The 18,492-nt window shown below is 42.8% G+C and overlaps 1 protein-coding gene across 1 annotated transcript; it reads right to left on the reverse strand.

Annotated features, from left to right (window-relative positions):
- Positions 1-109: 109 nt before the first annotated feature.
- LOC135090850 (MARCKS-related protein 1-A-like) lies at positions 110-5,107 on the reverse strand. Its single transcript, XM_063987950.1, has 4 exons — positions 4,883-5,107; positions 2,516-2,867; positions 2,291-2,345; positions 110-876 (listed from the first exon to the last, which is right to left on the reverse strand). The coding sequence occupies exons 1-4, from the start codon at positions 4,906-4,908 to the stop codon at positions 773-775; spliced, it is 537 nt and encodes a 178-aa protein (XP_063844020.1). The 5' UTR covers positions 4,909-5,107; the 3' UTR covers positions 110-772.
- Between the last annotated feature and the right edge of the window lie 13,385 nt (positions 5,108-18,492).

Consider the following 18,492-nt stretch of genomic DNA (forward strand, 5'->3'; position numbering starts at 1 on the left):
ATGTATCTGGACTTAATCACAACCATCCCCATTTGTTTTGAATTGCTTAGGTGCAGTCCTTTAAAACCTTATCAGAGCCATCCACCTTAAGGTACTATTCAAAAAAAAGTTTAGATTAAATTTGTTATTTATTTGAAAAATAATGCTACATACCACTCATGTTCATTCACTTCAGCTAGCCAGGTTACACGGTAACCTCAGTAAAGTCATGTTAGCAAAACGGAATGTTGACTTCTGTATAAAGTAAAACTACAGCACTTAGAATTGCGGAAAGAGTAATCTTTCACTCCCGCACGCATGTTGGGCAATAAATAAAAGATACAGACTCTAAACGTGCTAAACTAGCCCTAACACAGAAGACTATTAATGTAGGCTACAGCAAGGCTCAAGCATCCACTCAACGTATAAACACGTGCAATATACAGGCAGCACAACAGCTCCATGAAACAACCTCACTTCATCAGATTGATTTACACTTTACTAAAAATTCATGAAAATTTACTACACAAGTATTAACTACAACCATCAATTCCAGCCAACCACTTGCAAGAAGCCTGCACCAATCTGTGTTTGTACATGGTGCATCCACAACTCCACACATCCTTACACTTTACCAGGCTAAGACAGGTACATAGACGGGAAGGGCAGGGACGGGGGGAGGGAAAAAATATTTCCGGAAATCTAAAATAAGTCAGAAAGAAACCGAAGTGGGTAAACCAAAAAAATTCCTGTTGAAGACTACTGAGGCTGGAGAATAAAATAAAGAGAAATTCTAGGCAGCCGTTTCTTCCACAGCCTCCGTAGATTCGTTCTCCTGTACCTTGGCCTTCTTGGCAGCAGGAGCCTCCTTTTCAGCCTCTTCAGAAGAACGTTTTTCTGTGGAAGAAATTAGGTTGTACAATAGCTGCTTCACAGACACTAATGCTAATCATAGAATAGCATACCAACAAAGATATAAGCATTACCAGGGGACTGTTTCCAGGTGTGATCACTGGGGTTTTTGACATAACTTGTCCAAAGCAACACTTGTAGGGGTATTTCAACTTGGTTTCAAGGCCTGACTATCCAGGACAGTAAATATAGGGAAGGAAAGATTAACAAGCAGAAATCCTGATATGCACCTGGAACAGTTCCTATGGAGAGCCTATTATTCCAGGAAACCCAAAACTATTCCTGCAAAAATCTTTGCTGAAAGGAATGAATCATGTTGGAACATTAGCTTTCCCAACAACACTAGAAAAATTTACTTTTGATCCTTTCTCTAACAAGCAGAGAGAGAGAGAGAGAGAGAGAGAGAGAGAGAGAGAGAGAGAGAGAGAGAGAGAGAGAGAGAGAGAGAGAGAGAGAGAGAGAGAATCTGAATGACTTGTAATTACAACAAATGAAACCAACTTTTAAGGAGTGATAGTGTAATGCTTAGCTCGCAGGTAAGTGGACAAAAAAACATCCTGAGCATAATCAAATTCATCTACTTTCACACTATAGTCCCTATTCACAATGACAGACTCTGCACCATTTAAGTTTGTCACCTTAGGATCACACTGCCACTTTAAACCCAGAGAATACTAAAGAACAAACAAACATTTTAAGAAGCAAAAATAAAGAGATGGACATGAAAAACTAAAAACTTATTCTGGTCCTGGAGCAGTGCCTGTGGTGCAAATATGAACCTGATGGAACTGCAGATTTATGAAACACAAGGAATTCATTGGACACCACACAAGGAAGTTTTGGTCAAGAAAATGAGGAGACAAGAAGACAGTCAACTGCATGCTGAGTGGTGCCTGAAGTGCTCTCATGGAGTAATGAAAAGGGAAGGGGGAATGTGGTTGCCAAATATGAAAGTGCATGATTAAGAAAAGGAAACTGCAAGGCATGGATGTCAAGAGTATACTAGATTTGCACAAAAACAAATCTAACTTAATAAACACTATCAAATCCATTAAATAAAAGATGTAAAGAACTTTCATAGAATGAATACCAAAGTAAATGACAAGGAACCTTTATGAACTTACACGCAAAAGTACCATGAATAAAGGTGAAATTACATATACGAGAGAGAGAGAGAGAGAGAGAGAGAGAGAGAGAGAGAGAGAGAGAGAGAGAGAGAGAGAGAGAGAGAGAGAGAGAGAGAGAGAGAGAGAGAGAGAGAGAGAGAGAGAGAGAGAGAGATTTCATTGTAAATTTCTGGTTAGTGTGTCCACATTCTGAAAAAAAAGTGCAAGAATGTGTACAACAGCTCATTATAACTAGCAAATACTTGAAACACTTAAGAAACGAAGTTTCATACCTGCATCTTCCTTGGCTTCAGTGGTCTCATCGCTGTGGCCGTTGGTCATTGACTCCTACGGACACGAGAGTGCATTAGGAAACAAGATACTAATCTTTACATCCGCAATCTAAAGCAATTGTACTCTAAAATTAAAGTCAAGGCTGATTTTTTTTTTATCTCACTACAAGTCATTACCGATACTTATCATGGTGTCATTTATGTGTGTTCATATATAAAGCGCACCTCATCCTTAGCATGACCATTGGTCTCCTCAGCCGCCCCATTGGTTTCCTTCTCCTCGGTCTTCTTCTCGGCGGCCTCGGTCTCCATGGTCTCGGCAGGCTTATCAGTATCAGCTTCCTCAGCACTGGCTTCATCTTTTGGTTTCTCTGCTTCCTCTGAGGACTTTTCTTCTGTTTTTTCCGCGGTCTCTTCTGCCTTATCTGAGGATTCTTTGGGAGTTTCTTTGGTTTCCTCAGACTCGGTCTCTTTCGTGCCGTTCGCCTCAGCAGCGTCTGCTGCGGGTTGTTCTTCTGCAGTCTTTGTGGTCTTTGCGGACTCCTCAGGGACGTCCTTCACAACCTCGGGGGTAGCACTGCAAGAAACATTACTATTTTGGCATAGGAAAATGGATACCCATATCAAATGAATAAAAACTATAATGAATTTATGGGAATGTGACAGCATACTCAGGACAATGCAAAATTAACACATTCTGGTACTTGCTGGCTGTGAAATAAATGCCCGCCTACTGCTCATGCACAAAACTTTCTGTAGTGCCTGTATGCACACAAAACCAGAAAAAATATTCAATCAATTACATGAAACCATTGTTCTCTTGCTGACACTCGTGATGGTCGCGCAACAGCTTCACAGTGTGGATGTGAGGTTCAAGGGCGGCCACGGCAGCCCAACTAACGGGCTCGCCGGCGTGACGGAGGCGCCTCCCAGCACGCGGTCACAGTCCCGTGTCTAGCCAGGACAATGGTCTACCACCACCACTTTCCCTTCCCTGCTACCCACGCCTCCTTTGCCTCGTAACGAATTTTACCCATGTATTGCCCCTGAGCAGTGGTGCCCGCCGCTCTATGTTTCTTCGCCGGGCGGCTACACAGGAAATGGCAGACGTGGAGCATGGCATTCACAGCGCTGCTCGTTCATTTCCTGTCGCTCGGTACTGATCCGCCACGTGTTGCCACTTAGAGAGAGAGAGAGAGAGAGAGAGAGAGAGAGAGAGAGAGAGAGAGAGAGAGAGAGAGAGAGAGAGAGAGAGAGAGAGAGAGAGAGAGAGAGAGAGAGAATAAAAAAAATAAAATTTAAGTTCCCAAGTGTCGCTCAAAGTGGGAGGTGGGTGATCTTTAATGGCTGGGGGTGGGGAGTAGGGGGAGTGGGCAGCCCTTGACCACGTGGTCAGCCCAATATGAACAAGCCATGAGCCTCCTGTCTCTACAGGCCGATTCCTTGCCTCCCTCCTCGTGGTGAAAACGAGCAGGCACCGCGCCGTCGCCATTAGTAGTATCTGAAGGAATCACGTATACAGCATCAAGCCCGTCGTCTTAACCTCACACCTGACTTACTGCACCACCTTAAATATAATCCCCGCCCTTGGAACTACTCTACAGAGTGCACGTCTTACGTGACGACATGCACACAGCCACCAGTGACTCCTCACCCATCACAAGAGGCACCAAGGCCTAACACGTGGTGACCAGCTCCCTCAATGCGGTACGGACGCGTTCAGCTACAATCGGCAAACAAAATGCAAATCAGAGAGAAGCGGACTCCGGCGGGCGCCTTGGACGGAACATTCCCTTTAGTTCACAGGGCCAGCCGCCTCCTGCCTTCCCTCCCTCCCTCCCCACACCCGCCAACATCCATCTCCACGTAACTGCAGAGGATACAAACAAATGCTACGGTTGCACCGTGTTTAGCACTTGTATCCGTAATGAAAAGAGGCGGGAAACCCGCAAATATAGTCAGGCTAATCACCCCTTACCTACCGAACAAGGGAACAATCCAGTAACAAAAGAAGTCCCATTATTGAACACCAAGAGCAGCAGTCCTAACACCACAGGATCTAATATTATAACAGTAGTAATTTGAAAAGTGATAATGAGATCCGCGTGGACTATTAACGTGAATCGCGAAAATTACATTCCCGCCAAACCGGTCTCTTTGTTCTGCCAAGGGGGAGGGAGGGAGGGGGTAAGTGGGGGCACGCCGCCACTTCCCGCCAACTGCTTGCTGCTCCTCACAGCCGCCGCCGCCGCCACCACCACCTCCACAAAGAACACTCTACACATACACTTTCCCTCCACATACAGGCTACACACGAGTTTTCCCAGCCACCATTTTAACAGTAATCACCACACAGCACCCACTGGCGTCCAAATTACCAATCACCTCGCGCCACACTTACACACTCACCACGCACACTTAACATACTTAGGTACACCATATACAAGAGCTAGTGTTATAAAGTGCTGCAACACATGCCGGAGAGGGAGCGACGCTTTCCTTCCTCGGAGTGTGCCGGCGTCCCCCTCCCGCCACTCTTCAAGTCATTTCTCTGTAACTACACACACAAGTAGCGCCACGCTTGATACTTACACAACCTCGGCAGCAGTGTCAGCCATTGTGGTATGAATTTGGTGGTAGGAGTGTGGTTATATCCAAATTATGAACCGAGAGCGCGGCGGCACAGGTCCACTTCACACCACGTTTGTCTAGCGAAAGACTGAAGGCCGTTGAGGCTTCCCGCGCAGACTTGTCCTCCCACAAGCCTCAGTATCGACCAATAAAAACGAAGCGTCTCCATGGCAACGCCTTAAACCCCACCCACTGGGAGGAGCTTCACCACCACAGTGCCACGTCTACACGTTTACTCTTAATATTTTAAAATGCAGAAAATTAAACCAGTATTCCAACCAGTTTTAGACATGGTACATAAATATGCTTAACTCTTGTGTTCATGTGAGAGGGTAACTTTGAACTATATACATGATTCTGGTGTAAGAAAAAATTAGCCTGGCACAAATCATAAAAGCGCGCGCCATGCGGTGAGGAGCAGAGAGGCGCCCCTTTCAGAGAACTAGCAATGAAACCTCCCTTCAAGTCTATTTCCAAATGTTACTGAACCTCTCTATACCCTTACAGCAGGCTTCCATGTAACACTTAAACGTGATCCATATCATCTCAAAAGTGCGCGTTCAAAAATGGGTGGTCATAAATCTTTCAATTTCACGTTACCTGTTGCTTGATGGCGCCTAACTTGCTGGCGCCTCCAACAGTAACAACCTCCAGTCGCCTTATTACCATTACATTCCCAATCAAGCTGCCACCTTCGAATATTCACCCTTTATGACAAAGACACCTACATCCATTAATAGACGTAAGAATGAACATAATTTCATTCTAATCAAACAAGCAATCAATGAAGCAAGAAGTTAAAGTTTTCGTCGTTACTGAAATCATATTGAAGTAAGTTATACGTTGATCTGGAAGCCTTAATTCGTGTATCCCACGCTAGGTGAGGGAGGGTGAGGTGAGTGTGAATACAATGGGGCCTTGCTATGTCCTGACTCGTTTCTTGAACTGACCGGCTCGCCTCCCTCTCTTCACTCCTCTTCCGCCCTCCCTCCAGCTTAGGGAAGGAGGGAGGCGGGTTGACTCCCCCATTCTGCCATCCCACCTCTCTTCCTCCTGCTCTTTCCTTATCTCTCTCTCTCTCTCTCTCTCTCTCTCTCTCTCTCTCTCTCTCTCTCTCTCTCTCTCTCTCTCTCTCTCTCTCTCAAGACGAAGAGAGAAAGTAGAGTGGAAAATCTCTCTCTCTCTCTCTCTCTCTCTCTCTCTCTCTCTCTCTCTCTCTCTCTCTCTCTCTCTCTCTCTCTCTCTCTCTCTCTCTCTCTTACACAGCCAAATCGTATCCTGTCAGCATGCGTGTAATATCACCGTCATTCTGTCTTCACGAACAGTGCCTCTTTATGCTTTTATATACGCGCGGCACAAGGGAAGGGGGGAGCATAACAACCTAAGACCAACGCATTAAAATTGAAGCCGATTAATGAATATGCCTCGTATATCGATTGAACATAAGTAATCAGGCTGATGATGAGTCTTCTCTTTTGTGATACAAATTTATCATATAGAGGAAGCTGCATTCGCATACTGAAAAGGTTTAAATTTCGCGAACATAACTTAAGTAACGTCTTTTACAATTTAAATATGGTACAGCACTGTAATTGAATGGTAATAGAAGTAGTAGTAGCAGCAACAGTAGTAGTAGCAGTAGTAGTAGTAGTAGTAGTATCATAATAAATAATAATAATAATAATAATAATAATAATAATAATAATAATAATAATAATAATAATAATAATAATAATAATAATAATAATAATACTGTAACATATCTATTTCGTATATATGATAAAGTTCTTTAGTTACGATGTCAGCTTAAATTAATCTTTCCACATCTTTTTCTTGCCATTCCCATCCCTTCCTCTTTTTCCCCTTCCCTTCTCACCCCTCCTTCTCCTTCCCTTCCCTTCGCTGACACCCTCAAGGTATCTAAAACAAATTCACCTTCAAGGAGTCCAGTCGCCCAGCCAGGCCACCCAGTCCGAGTCAGCCCATGTAATCCTAGCCGTCCCCAGCTGCCCTATACGCGGGCAACCCCCACCCCAAATCCTGTAGGACACCCAGTTTGGCGCCTCCACCGTGTCTTTCTGATACTCGACCTCCTCCTCCAATATCTGTTGGCCCTGGCCCAATAATGATGATGATGATGATGATGGTGATGAAGATGATGATGATGATGATAATAATAATAATAATAATAATAATAATAATAATAATAATAATAATAATAATAATAATAATAATGTAATAAAGATATTAAGTTCTTGGAATTATTGAGAGAGAGAGAGAGAGAGAGAGAGAGAGAGAGAGAGAGAGAGAGAGAGAGAGAGAGAGAGAGAGTTAATATACTTCATCTAACACCTGTGGAAAGAAATATGCATACTAATGAAAACAACTGCTTTTCAACCCCGGTCTCTCTCTCTCTCTCTCTCTCTCTCTCTCTCTCTCTCTCTCTCTCTCTCTCTCTCTCTCTCTCTCTCTCTCTCTTGGTGTGTGTGTGTGTCACGGAACTAACTCGAGTCAAAAGATCTCGGTATAAAAACTTTACGAAATTCGGAACGTGGAAGTTTGCCTCAAGAGAGAGAGAGAGAGAGAGAGAGAGAGAGAGAGAGAGAGAGAGAGAGAGAGAGAGAGAGAGAGAGAGAGATGTTTGGGGGAAGGGAGAGGAAGGCAGAGGGCACTCAAAAACTTATTTTTAGATATTTTAACGGACACTCAAGCATCTAGTCGTTCGATAATTATAGTGTGTGTATGTGTGTGTGTGTGTGTGTGCGTGTGTGTGTGTATGTTTGTGTGTGTGTGTTGGCTCGTGGTGGCCTCTTCACACACACACGCACACACATTCACAAAGGGTTTTTGTTAATGAAAACTACACAGACAATGGCACCCGGATGTGTCAGCGGCAAAAACAGAGCAGCGCCGTGTTCCCCAAGTGAAGAGGCGAACGGACGGCACACTTGGGGAGGGTAAACACCGCAAGCAGGGAGACTCCCCACTAAAAATCCCGCGACGTTGCCTTACTTTAACCCACGTGAAGGGAAAGTAAACCTCATTCACAGTGCAGCAATATCCAATGGAACTAAAACACAGCCCTCCATTAAGATTTACCTTCTGTTAATGCAATATATACGTGGTTTTGTGTTCTTATCGCTTTTGTAACATCGGCAACAGTGGTGGCGATGGCTCTTTGGAAAATGGGGGTACTGGTTGTCGTGACTGGAGTCCCGTCTCCCTCCCTACGCGCTCCGTGGAGTCCCATAGCTGGCGTTACCCAAGTACTACACGACTTCTTAATACGCTTCTGTTACTCTTCCTTCCTGCTGCCGTGTTAAGGATTCATTGTAACATATGTTTAGTGTTAGCCTTCATATGCATCCTTCGTCTTCCGAAGCTTTTCTATGTTCGTATATGTTAGCTGATTCTCATTATATAGGGTTTTCTATGATCTCTCTCTCTCTCTCTCTCTCTCTCTCTCTCTCTCTCTCTCTCTCTCTCTCTCTCTCTCTCTCTCTCTCTCTCTCTCTCTCTCTCATAGACAGTCCTTCCATCTCATCTCTTCTTCGATTTGCCACATCTGTCCACATTCACATCCATAATTCTTCACCTTGTGTAGTGTTCATTCCTTATTTAACATGTCAGTGTTCTGTATCTTCTTAGTCATTGCTGCATATTGATTATTATCTCTTCAATTTCCACTAGGCTCACTGGACCAACATGACTAACCTTAGCGGTACTACAGCGGAGTGATGCCAGCAGATTCTATCCAACTTCCCTCGATGCACTAAGGAGTATGGAGAGGAAGACGAGTGGCGGATGCTTTGGTGGTGGTGATAGTAGTTATCTGCTCGATGTTGACTCCATGTCGCGTGTCCATCATTATTATGAAAGATCTTCAGCCACGGATGGATTACGGACTGAAGACTTCCCAAATTGACAGAGCATGGTTCATGACCTTATATGATATCAACAATAAAAATAATGACAGCTATACCTACAACAACAACAACAATTACTACTGCTACTATTACTACTACTACTACTACTACTACTACTACTACTACTACTACTACTACTACTAATAATAATAATAATAGGTTTACTTGTCATATTCTTTTTGTTTATATGATTTTATTAGGTCAAGAGCTGAGAGAGAGAGAGAGAGAGAGAGAGAGAGAGAGAGAGAGAGAGAGAGAGAGAGAGAGAGAGAGAGAGAGAGAGAGTACTTCACCTTGTTTCCTCACCTCAGCAACAGCCTCCTCCTCCTCCTCACACACACACTCACACAGCCGCCTTTAACCCTCGTCATGTTACCAGTGTTGCCAGGACCCGGTGAACTTATTTTACCCTTATATTGACCTGTCAGTACTGCCAACCGGGAAGTAGAACCAGTATTGCCAAGTCAGGGCCACAAGCATTGATCCTGAGTACTATAATCTGCAGGCCTAATAAGTATTATATCATAATTAGTTTCATTTTACCGATTTCTCCGTTTTTATTAAACTTTCATTAAGAGTGGTTAGATATTGTTCCGAGGGTGTCAGGTTATGATACTCATTAATTTAAGTAAAGCGATGTTAGTTAAGCTATGTTTGGATACGTTAAGTTTCAGTTAGAGTTGGTAAAGGAAAGGTGGTGAGGGAAATGGCTGGTTGTGGTCAGGTCACTCACACACGCATCAATACTGGCCAGCGGACGGCGCTGGGAGAGAATCGAGAGTATCGGAAGGAAACAAGATGAGTAGGTAACGAAAACACGCGGCGGGGAAACCGGGGAATGGAGGTATGCCGGGAGGAATGGCTATTAAACTATTAACTTCCACGGTAGATTAATTTCCCGAACGCTTCCCTTCCGTAAAATTAAGAATCCACTAGTTTGTTGGCGGACGGGAAAGTTATGGTAGTGATCAGCTGTCCCAACGCCTCGGGTAACCAAGCGAAACAAAAACAGGCAGGGGACGCGTCAATACGGTGTTGGGGGGAATCAATATTCTTGCGGCTGGAGTAGATTAAGACAATTTTCGGTGCAGACATCGATGGCTGGGACGAGCTAGGGAAGTGGGAAGAGGAAGGAGCAGCGGCGTCACTGACTATTTACGCTTTGGGAGGCAGAGCGGGGAGGGAGGCGGGAGATCATCCACCCCACTGCCTTGTCCGCTCAGCCTCTTCCTTCTCACTCCCTCCCTCCCATGCGGTACGCGGGAAAGGAGGGAGGGAAGGGAAAGGAAGTCCACCGCATGCTCACACATTTCCTGAGATTTTAGTTATGGAAGGGATGTCCATACCAAATAACAGAAAAAAAAAGAATGTAGTCTAACATTTGGTGCTTATTTTTTCCTTGCTCAGTTTCACAGTGGAGTGTCTGTTGAAGTGTGTGTGTGTGTGTAACTCAGTCCTTGGGAGGGCAGTCACTAGGGAGAGGCAGGAGCAGTGGGGAGAGGCAGGAACGGTGGGGAGAGGAGGGAGGGAGGATGGAGGCAGGAAGGGAGAATGAGTAAGGGGGCCCTCCACCTACCACTCTGCCTCGGGTAAAGTTCAATAATTCTGCTCCCAACACTTGTCTCTGATCGTCACGAAAGGAAATCTGATTTGTATCCACCATTTCCACTCCGAGGTTCACATCATTCCCAGACACCGGAGTTTTATTGATCAAAGGGTTTCTGCGTACCGAGATGAACGATATAATTTCCTGTTTTTTTTTTTTTTTTTTTTTCTGGTAAAGACGAGAAAGTGCTGAGAGAAATGTCAACGTCTGCAGCGGAGAAAGAGCAAGGGAAGGCGTGTTATGCTTTGCCTTGCAGTGGTGGATGGCGTGTTCAAGGTGTGGATGGATCAGGCGGCGTTGTAACACTTGTGTGCTTGTGCGTTACAGTGGTGGGGGGGGGGGATGGCAGTGGTACCAACCCTCCCACACTCACCCGCCCGCCTATTGCTCCTATCCCAACCTGTCTCTTGTGGTATAGGTCTTTCCACATGTAGCTACTCGGAGTACACCCTTGAACACAGCTTCATGTGACAAGAAAACATGTAATAAAGGTGATTTTATGATTGTTACGATCTGACAGTTTATCACCCATAGCATTTTCAAGGTCAGAGAGCTGGTCGTAAACTTACATGATACACATTGTATATTACCTAAAACACGATATACACATAAAACCTACTCCGATAGTAGCGCTCTTTTATCGTAGTGTAGATGGTATTTTACTTGCATTACTTCAACTTTGTTAGCCAATGTAAGCCACTAGTGGTGAGAAGAGGACGAGTTTTCATCCCAGTGTATGAGTGTTCCCGCCAATAGACGCCACGTCTCGCCGCCTGCCTCCATCCCTCCCTGCCTGCCTGCCTGAGCTTCCCCCTCCCATTCCTTCCTTACCTCCACGCCTCACCATTACTCAAGTTTCCTGCTTCACTCCTACCTCGTGGCTCCGGCAATATTCTCGCATGTGTTGGGATGGACGCGTGAGTGGGTGGAGTGGAAGCTGAACAAACAAAAACTCTTGAAAGAATGGAGAGTAAAAAAAAAAAAAAAAAAAAAAAGAATCCGGCACAGACAGTTCAGAAAAAGTGCACGGAAACTTGTTCTCGTCGTTATTGTTTTAAGGCATTTAAGGGGTGAATTAAAGGGTCCTTGCAGGCTATTGAAAGTGGCGATGATTTAATGAATGTGAGAATAATGGAGGCAGCCTTATGATTTAATGAATGTGAGAATAATGGAGGCAGCCTTGGCAGGCGACACTCGTAGGGAATAACACAAGTTTTATTCCATACCTGGCAACCGAAGGGTAAGATGGAAGGGGTGGCCTCTCTCTCTCTCTCTCTCTCTCTCTCTCTCTCTCTCTCTCTCTCTCTCTCTCTCCAATCACGGACCCACTGACCTTTATAGCTACAGGAAGGAAAAAAAACAGAAGCATTTAAACATTTGGATATTTCAGTAATAAAGGTGATGAGTCAAGACAGTGTTATGTTCAATATTTTCAGGGAATTTTAAAATGTTGAAGTATGGTGAAAATATTACGCGTAACAGTAGTAGCTGGCTTAGTTTTTGTAATGTGGCTGTGTGTGTGTGTGTGTGTGTGTGTGTGTGTGTGTGTGTGAAGAGACAAGGTGGTTGGATTAAAACCGTGGATTAGAAGAAACACAATATGCATAAACCGTGTTAACACACACACACACACACACACACACACACACACACACACACACACACACACATACACACACACACACACACACACACATTTATCCTAATAATTATGTTTAGTTAAATAAAGTAATGAAATGCATTATAAAACTACATGATTACAATAATAAAGAAACACTGATTTTTACTATTACTACTACTACTACTACTGCTGCTGCTGTTGGTGCTGCTGCTGCTACTATCTATCTATCTATCTAACACTGGTACTCCCACGCAGAGTTCTCATTAGCATAAAAAGTCATCTTCCATTTCACGCTGGGAAGGGCAAGTGCTGGAAAGAGAGCGCGAGAGAGGAGAGAGAAGGGAGAATCGTAGGAAAGAGAGGGCAGTCACCACTGCCTTTCCCACGCCACCTCCCCTGCCGCACCCACTCCACCCCATCACCGCCCCACACCGCCCCTTCCCGCAGCCACCCACACAAGGCAGGCGGGTTTAGGAAGGTGGCGGGAATGGAGGGCTAAGGCTACGGGGTTGTGAGTGAGAGTAACCTAATTTTTATCCTGCTTGACGTGTTCTATACCTGGTCAGGCTACTATTAGGACCAGTTCCATATTTCCTGTTCCCTGATCCCTGGTCTTCCCGCCCTTCACTTTTTTTCGTCAGATCTGCTATCCCTTTCCTGACTGCACTGCGTTCCGTCTCGTCCCCGTACCAGAGAATGCGATCTGATCCTCCTCCGCCTCGGGTAGTGGATTCGAACCCTGCTAGAGTGGATTCTTGGTGTAAGTGCAAGTTGTTTATCTGGGTCGTGTTAGGTCAGGGTAGTTTTTTTTTACATAGAAAACGGCACATGTGGAGATTAGATCTTTGCTTTTACTGCGTACTGATGTTGTTATGTATTAATATTACCATTGTTGCTATAATAAAAAAAAAATACAGTGTACAGTAAGACAAATCAACTAATAAAAAAAAAGATGAAGAAAATGAGGTGAATATTGCAAGCAGTGAAAGAGGAAGATGAGAAAGGAGAACAAAGTAGTAGGAGGAAGGGAACGTGGTAATATAATTCATAATCTATTTATCTTAACATTACATTTATTTATTTATTTATTTATTTATACATATATAATGTGTGTGTGTGGTGATAAGCGTACGGCCTCCAGGTGATAGCTTAGTGCCTGCTGCTGCCTGTCACCTTCCCCCCTAACCCGTATGGTGGAGCAGCTCTCAAGTAGGGATGATAAGGGTGGTGCGTTGAACTATACGCGTACCGTTAGAAAGAGAGAATGCGGTCTGCAAAAAAGTAAACAGAGAGAGAGAGAGAGAGAGAGAGAGAGAGAGAGAGAGAGAGAGAGAGAGAGAGAGAGAGAGAGAGAGAGTTAAAGTGAAATGAAATGGTCAGAAAATATCGGGTGTTGAGAAAATGGAAAAGTTCTTGTCCTGTAGTGTCTAGTTATTGATGCCAAGATGGTGGTGGTGGTGTTGGTGGTGGTGATAATGATGATGATGATGATGATGATGATGATGATGATGAGGAGGAGGAGGAGGAGGAGGAGGAGGAGGTGGTGGTGGTGATGGTGGTGGTGATGATGATGATGATGATGATGATGATGATGTTGAGGAGGAGGAGGTTGGAGGAGGAGGAGGAGGAGGAGGAGGTAATGGTGGTGGTGGTGGAGGAGGAGGAAGAGAGGAAGGAAAATTATAAGTTTTAACATCATCAAGGATAACAATGATAACTAAACAACAATAACAACAGCTACTACTACTACTACTACCACTACTACTACTACTACTATCGCTGTTGCTGCTGCTTTCTTCTCCGCTTTTAAATCTAACTTTATCGAGATTGAACATGTTATTTCTTATCCCCTCATGACCACTAACCCTAAGGATTTTGTGTACATTTCCCTTGTTGTATCCCTTACACCTCCCTTGTTATACCCCTTGTGCTGGTGGGCTGGGCTGATCAGAGCAGAACAAAACTGGACACAACTACGCAGACTTGAGTAGAAGTGGGCTAGACGAGAACTGGGGCTAAGTTACACTGCACAGGGGATGGGGAAGGTGAACTGGGGGGATGCACTGGAGGACAGATCAAGGCCGCCGCAGCAGAAGGTAAGTCTACACCTCTAAGTCTCATGTCAAGGCGTTATCAGGGCGGCTCCGATCACCGCCACCACCACCACCACCATTACCTCTACCACTCCTGGCGCCACCACCACCTCCTTGACGCCAGTCAGACCTCACACGGCCCCGCGCTCTCCTCCTCCCGGTTGTTTTCCGCGACGCAGGAAGTTATATAATGAGAACTAAATAACAGAAAGAAACAGACTAATGGAGGTAAGTTATCGTGTACCAACCTGTCCCACACACGCACCTCACACCTGTCTCTCTACATTCCGGTTTCCGAGTATGTTGAAATTATTACAATCGCATTTCCACGTTTAAAATAAAATATATAAACGTAATGCGCATTAAACGTAGTAACTGTTGAAATACACTAGAGAGAAATATGTTTGATACAGTAATTGGACATATGATAGAAATTCGGAGGGATAAATGCTTTACTGATGACTAAGAACAAGTTTACATGAAGAACCAGTAAGATGTTTGTTACTTAGGTGTATCGTGAACCACTTCCTTGTCTTTTACAGCGAGTGGGTTTCCAGCACACACACACACACACACACACACGCACACACACACACACACACACACACACACACACACACACACACACACACACACACACACACACACACACACACACGCTTTTCCCCCATGTCATATCAAGCTTAAGTCCTCTGATCTGTTGCAAAGCTATGTCTTCTATTTTTGTAAGATTATCAGCAGGGCAGAGACGTTAAGACTAATGGAAAACACAAAACAAAATGGAAGTGAATGTAAAGGGCCAGTATTTTGAAACGCTTAGATCTCTCATGACAACTATTTTCAAAGAACACAGAGATGAATAGTCGAAATATTAAAGGTGTTTTTCTATTAATCATGCAGAACCCTGACTAAATCGTCACTAAAACCACGGAAACACTTGAAAACCCTAATAACTTCCACTAGACTAGATCCAATAAAGAAAAAATAAATAAATAAATAAAAATAAATAAAAAATATCCCATTGGTGTTTTCTCTATTGATGATGTAGAATCCTTATTAAACAGTCACTGGAACCACGGAAGAAACCTCATTCACTTCCACAATGCCAGAACCTGTTAAAAAGTAGCCAAGACGTGGATCATTTAAGAAAAGACTCCCACGTTACTTAAATTCTGACCACGACTTAAAATGCTAACAGGTGAGGCGTTTATTCTATCTTATTTTTTCCTTCACACTGAGATATGAGGTGTGGCAACTCAGAGGAGACGGAAAATCCAGACCAGATGCGCCATAAGAGAGGGATACGTATGTGAGTGGATGAGTTTCTCTCCGTGTGGGTCGAGTTGCTTGGTGACGCCTCGTGGGTGCTTGGAATACACTATGGCCCTGAGGAGACGATGTTATGATGCGCATGTTCGAGTGCACTTGTTTTTATGCATGGTGATGATGGTGGTGGTAATAATAATAATAATAATAATAATAATAATAATAATAATAATAATAATAATAATAATAATAATAATAATAATGGTGATGGTGACGATGATGACGACAACAACAATAATATATGATACACAATACATAACACCAATAATAATAATAATAATAATAATAATAATAATAATAATAATAATAACAACAACAACATACACATTAGCACAACTTGATGGTGGGGAATATGATATATGGCAAAGACAGTTTTCCATACTGTTTGAATATTCTTAATTATGTATACGATGTCATCATTGCTATTTTTGTCCATGTTTATACTAAGAATATGAGATGATTAATTCAGTTTAGAGAGAGGCAACAACAGACACTCAGACACTCAGCAAAACGCATAGCGGGCAAAATAAATAAATCAATAAACAAATAAATGCTACTATTACTACTACTACTACTACTACTACTACTACTACTACTACTACTACTACTAATAATAATAATAATAATAATAATAATAATAATAATAACAATAATAATAATAATAATAACAACAACAACAACAACAACAACAACAACAACAATAAAAACAACAACAACAACAACAACAACCAAGTAAAAATCACAAATAAATAAATATCCGAAGAAAGAAAGTAATGTCGTATTATACCAAATCTTCCGAAAAAATAACAAATAAAAATAAACAAAATGAAAAAAAAAAATAAATAACAGTCAAACAACTATTTCCACTTATACATATCCCCACCCACTTCTTTGTCTTCGCTCGGAACTCTTAATAAAACGCAGTTCACGAACCTATAATAATTTCCTACTCGATTTATAAACACGAAATAAAACTAGGCTTTGTGACATTTGAAGGGCACCAGTACCTAACATTTCAAGCCAGAGTTCAGAGAGACTTGTGTGCATTCAATGAGTCTTGGGAAGCAAACATACAGATGATTATTTCAGTCAGTGCGTGTGTTTGAAGAGCACTGCGTTATCATGAGCGTTTCCTGTGTCGAGATAAAGTGTGTGCGTGTGCGTGTGTGTGTGTGTGTGTGTGTGTGTGTGTGTGTGTATGTGTATGTGTGTGTGTGATATGTATTCGTTAGTGCGTCTCTTTGTAGATTACTATAACATTTTTTCTTCTGTAATATGTACGATGGCGTCTCTCTCTCTCTCTCTCTCTCTCACACACACACACACAAACGCGTATCAGACATCCCTTTATTGATTAATTCCGCGTGCAGCTTAAGCCTAACACACACACACACACACACACACACACACACACACACACAGTCCCTCTCTACCATAAATTTTACTGCGCCACCTTCTGTTAGCGCCAACACTGATGATGCGCGCGCAGTCACTCACTCCTTTCCGTCTGCCATGCGTCCTTGAGATAACATTCTTGCTCGTGTATGCGTGTGTGTGTGTGTGTGTGTGTGTGTGTGTGTGTGTGTGTGTGTGTGTGTGTGTGTGTGTGATAATGGAGATAAAGATGAAGTGCGCACCAGTTAGAAAAAAAATAAAAAAAATAAAAAAATATTCTTGCGATAATGATCAAGACCGTTATGCTACTCCTCTTCCAGACACTGAAATTTAGGTATATCACTCCCCATCGTGTATATCACCGGCTTGGTTGCGAGGTCCCTGTCTGTCATTTGGAAGGCTGAAGTTCGCGCCTCGCTCAGCTAATGTTTACATGAACAAGCGAGGAGTTAGTTTTCCTTCAACAACGCGTGGTGTGCGCAAGTCACTGATATTCCATACCTATAGATCAGGCTACATAAGGGACAGTTGTGCATGGGATAATGATAATGGGGGTATTATCAAATCGAGCAGCTACGTAGGACATGGATGCTTTTTGCTGGTATACGTTACAGGAATCAAGGCGTATGTATAATTTAAAAGGAATCGATATTTCCTGATGTTTCTTAGCAATCCTTTTCTGTTCTCTCTATACTTCGAAAACCACGACGAAAAACAAATGAATATCGTTAAGTCTGGAATGCATCACTTTAGCTACACATTACAGAAACAGAAAATTATGCATCACTTGAATAGTATCGACATTTCCTGATGTTTCTTATCTTTTACACTCCTACACTTCAAAACCTGACGACGAGAAACAAGTGAATATCGTGACGTCTCCGGCCCGCCATAAAGGTCAGAAAGCTACCCACACAAAAGAGAAATTGACAAAAGTTCTTAGACTAACAAATAATGCATAGCTTCCAAACAAAGGAAGATGAAACACGCGATCCTTAAAATTTTTATATATAATGTAGTGTTGTGACGTGAAGGAGGATTATTGTAGATACTGAATCCCCATAGAAGATATAGTGTTGCCAGACAAGACATGAATATAACTGAATCAACAAGAAAACCAATACAGTTTCTAATACCATATAGCGGTTCTGAACTAGTAAATAACGATCTTCATGTCATGTTTTCTGGCTTTGTGGAGTCGAAATGTAAGGTGGTCCAGGATACCAATATAGTTTCTGATGTCAGTGTTTCTTCCATAAGTTGAAAGGATCAACATGAGTTCTTCGTCTTTAGAGAGTTTAATCATTACGGAAACTTGAATACCAATATGTTTTCAACGCGTTTTCTTCGTCTTTGTAGAGTTGAATTACTAAGAAAACTATAATCCAATATATTTTCTGATGCTGCAGTGTTTATTTATTTATTTATTTATTTATTTATTTTTATTTATCTATCTATCTATTTATTTATTTATTTTCTATGCAGGAGGGACACCAGCCAAGGGCAACAAAAATCTAATTAAAGAAAAAAGCCTAATGAGATGCCGGTCCCGAATAGGGTCCGAAGTGATGGTCAAGAGATGCAACATTCCGGCGATGAGAGAG

The sequence above is a fragment of the Scylla paramamosain genome, chromosome 36 (assembly GCF_035594125.1).
Source record: "Scylla paramamosain isolate STU-SP2022 chromosome 36, ASM3559412v1, whole genome shotgun sequence".
Classification (NCBI taxonomy): Eukaryota; Metazoa; Arthropoda; class Malacostraca; order Decapoda; family Portunidae; genus Scylla; species Scylla paramamosain.

What these genes read in the sequence shown, in the direction of transcription:
- LOC135090850 (XM_063987950.1), bottom strand. Translation starts at nt 4,908, where the DNA reads ATGGCTGACACTGCTGCCGAGGTTGT. An exon ending in ATGGTCATGCTAAGGATGAG is followed by an intron (nt 2,346 to 2,515) that starts GTGCGCTTTATA and finishes TCGTGTCCGTAG; the next exon opens with GAGTCAATGACCAACGGCCA. An exon ending in TGAAGCCAAGGAAGATGCAG is followed by an intron (nt 877 to 2,290) that starts GTATGAAACTTC and finishes TTTCTTCCACAG; the next exon opens with AAAAACGTTCTTCTGAAGAG.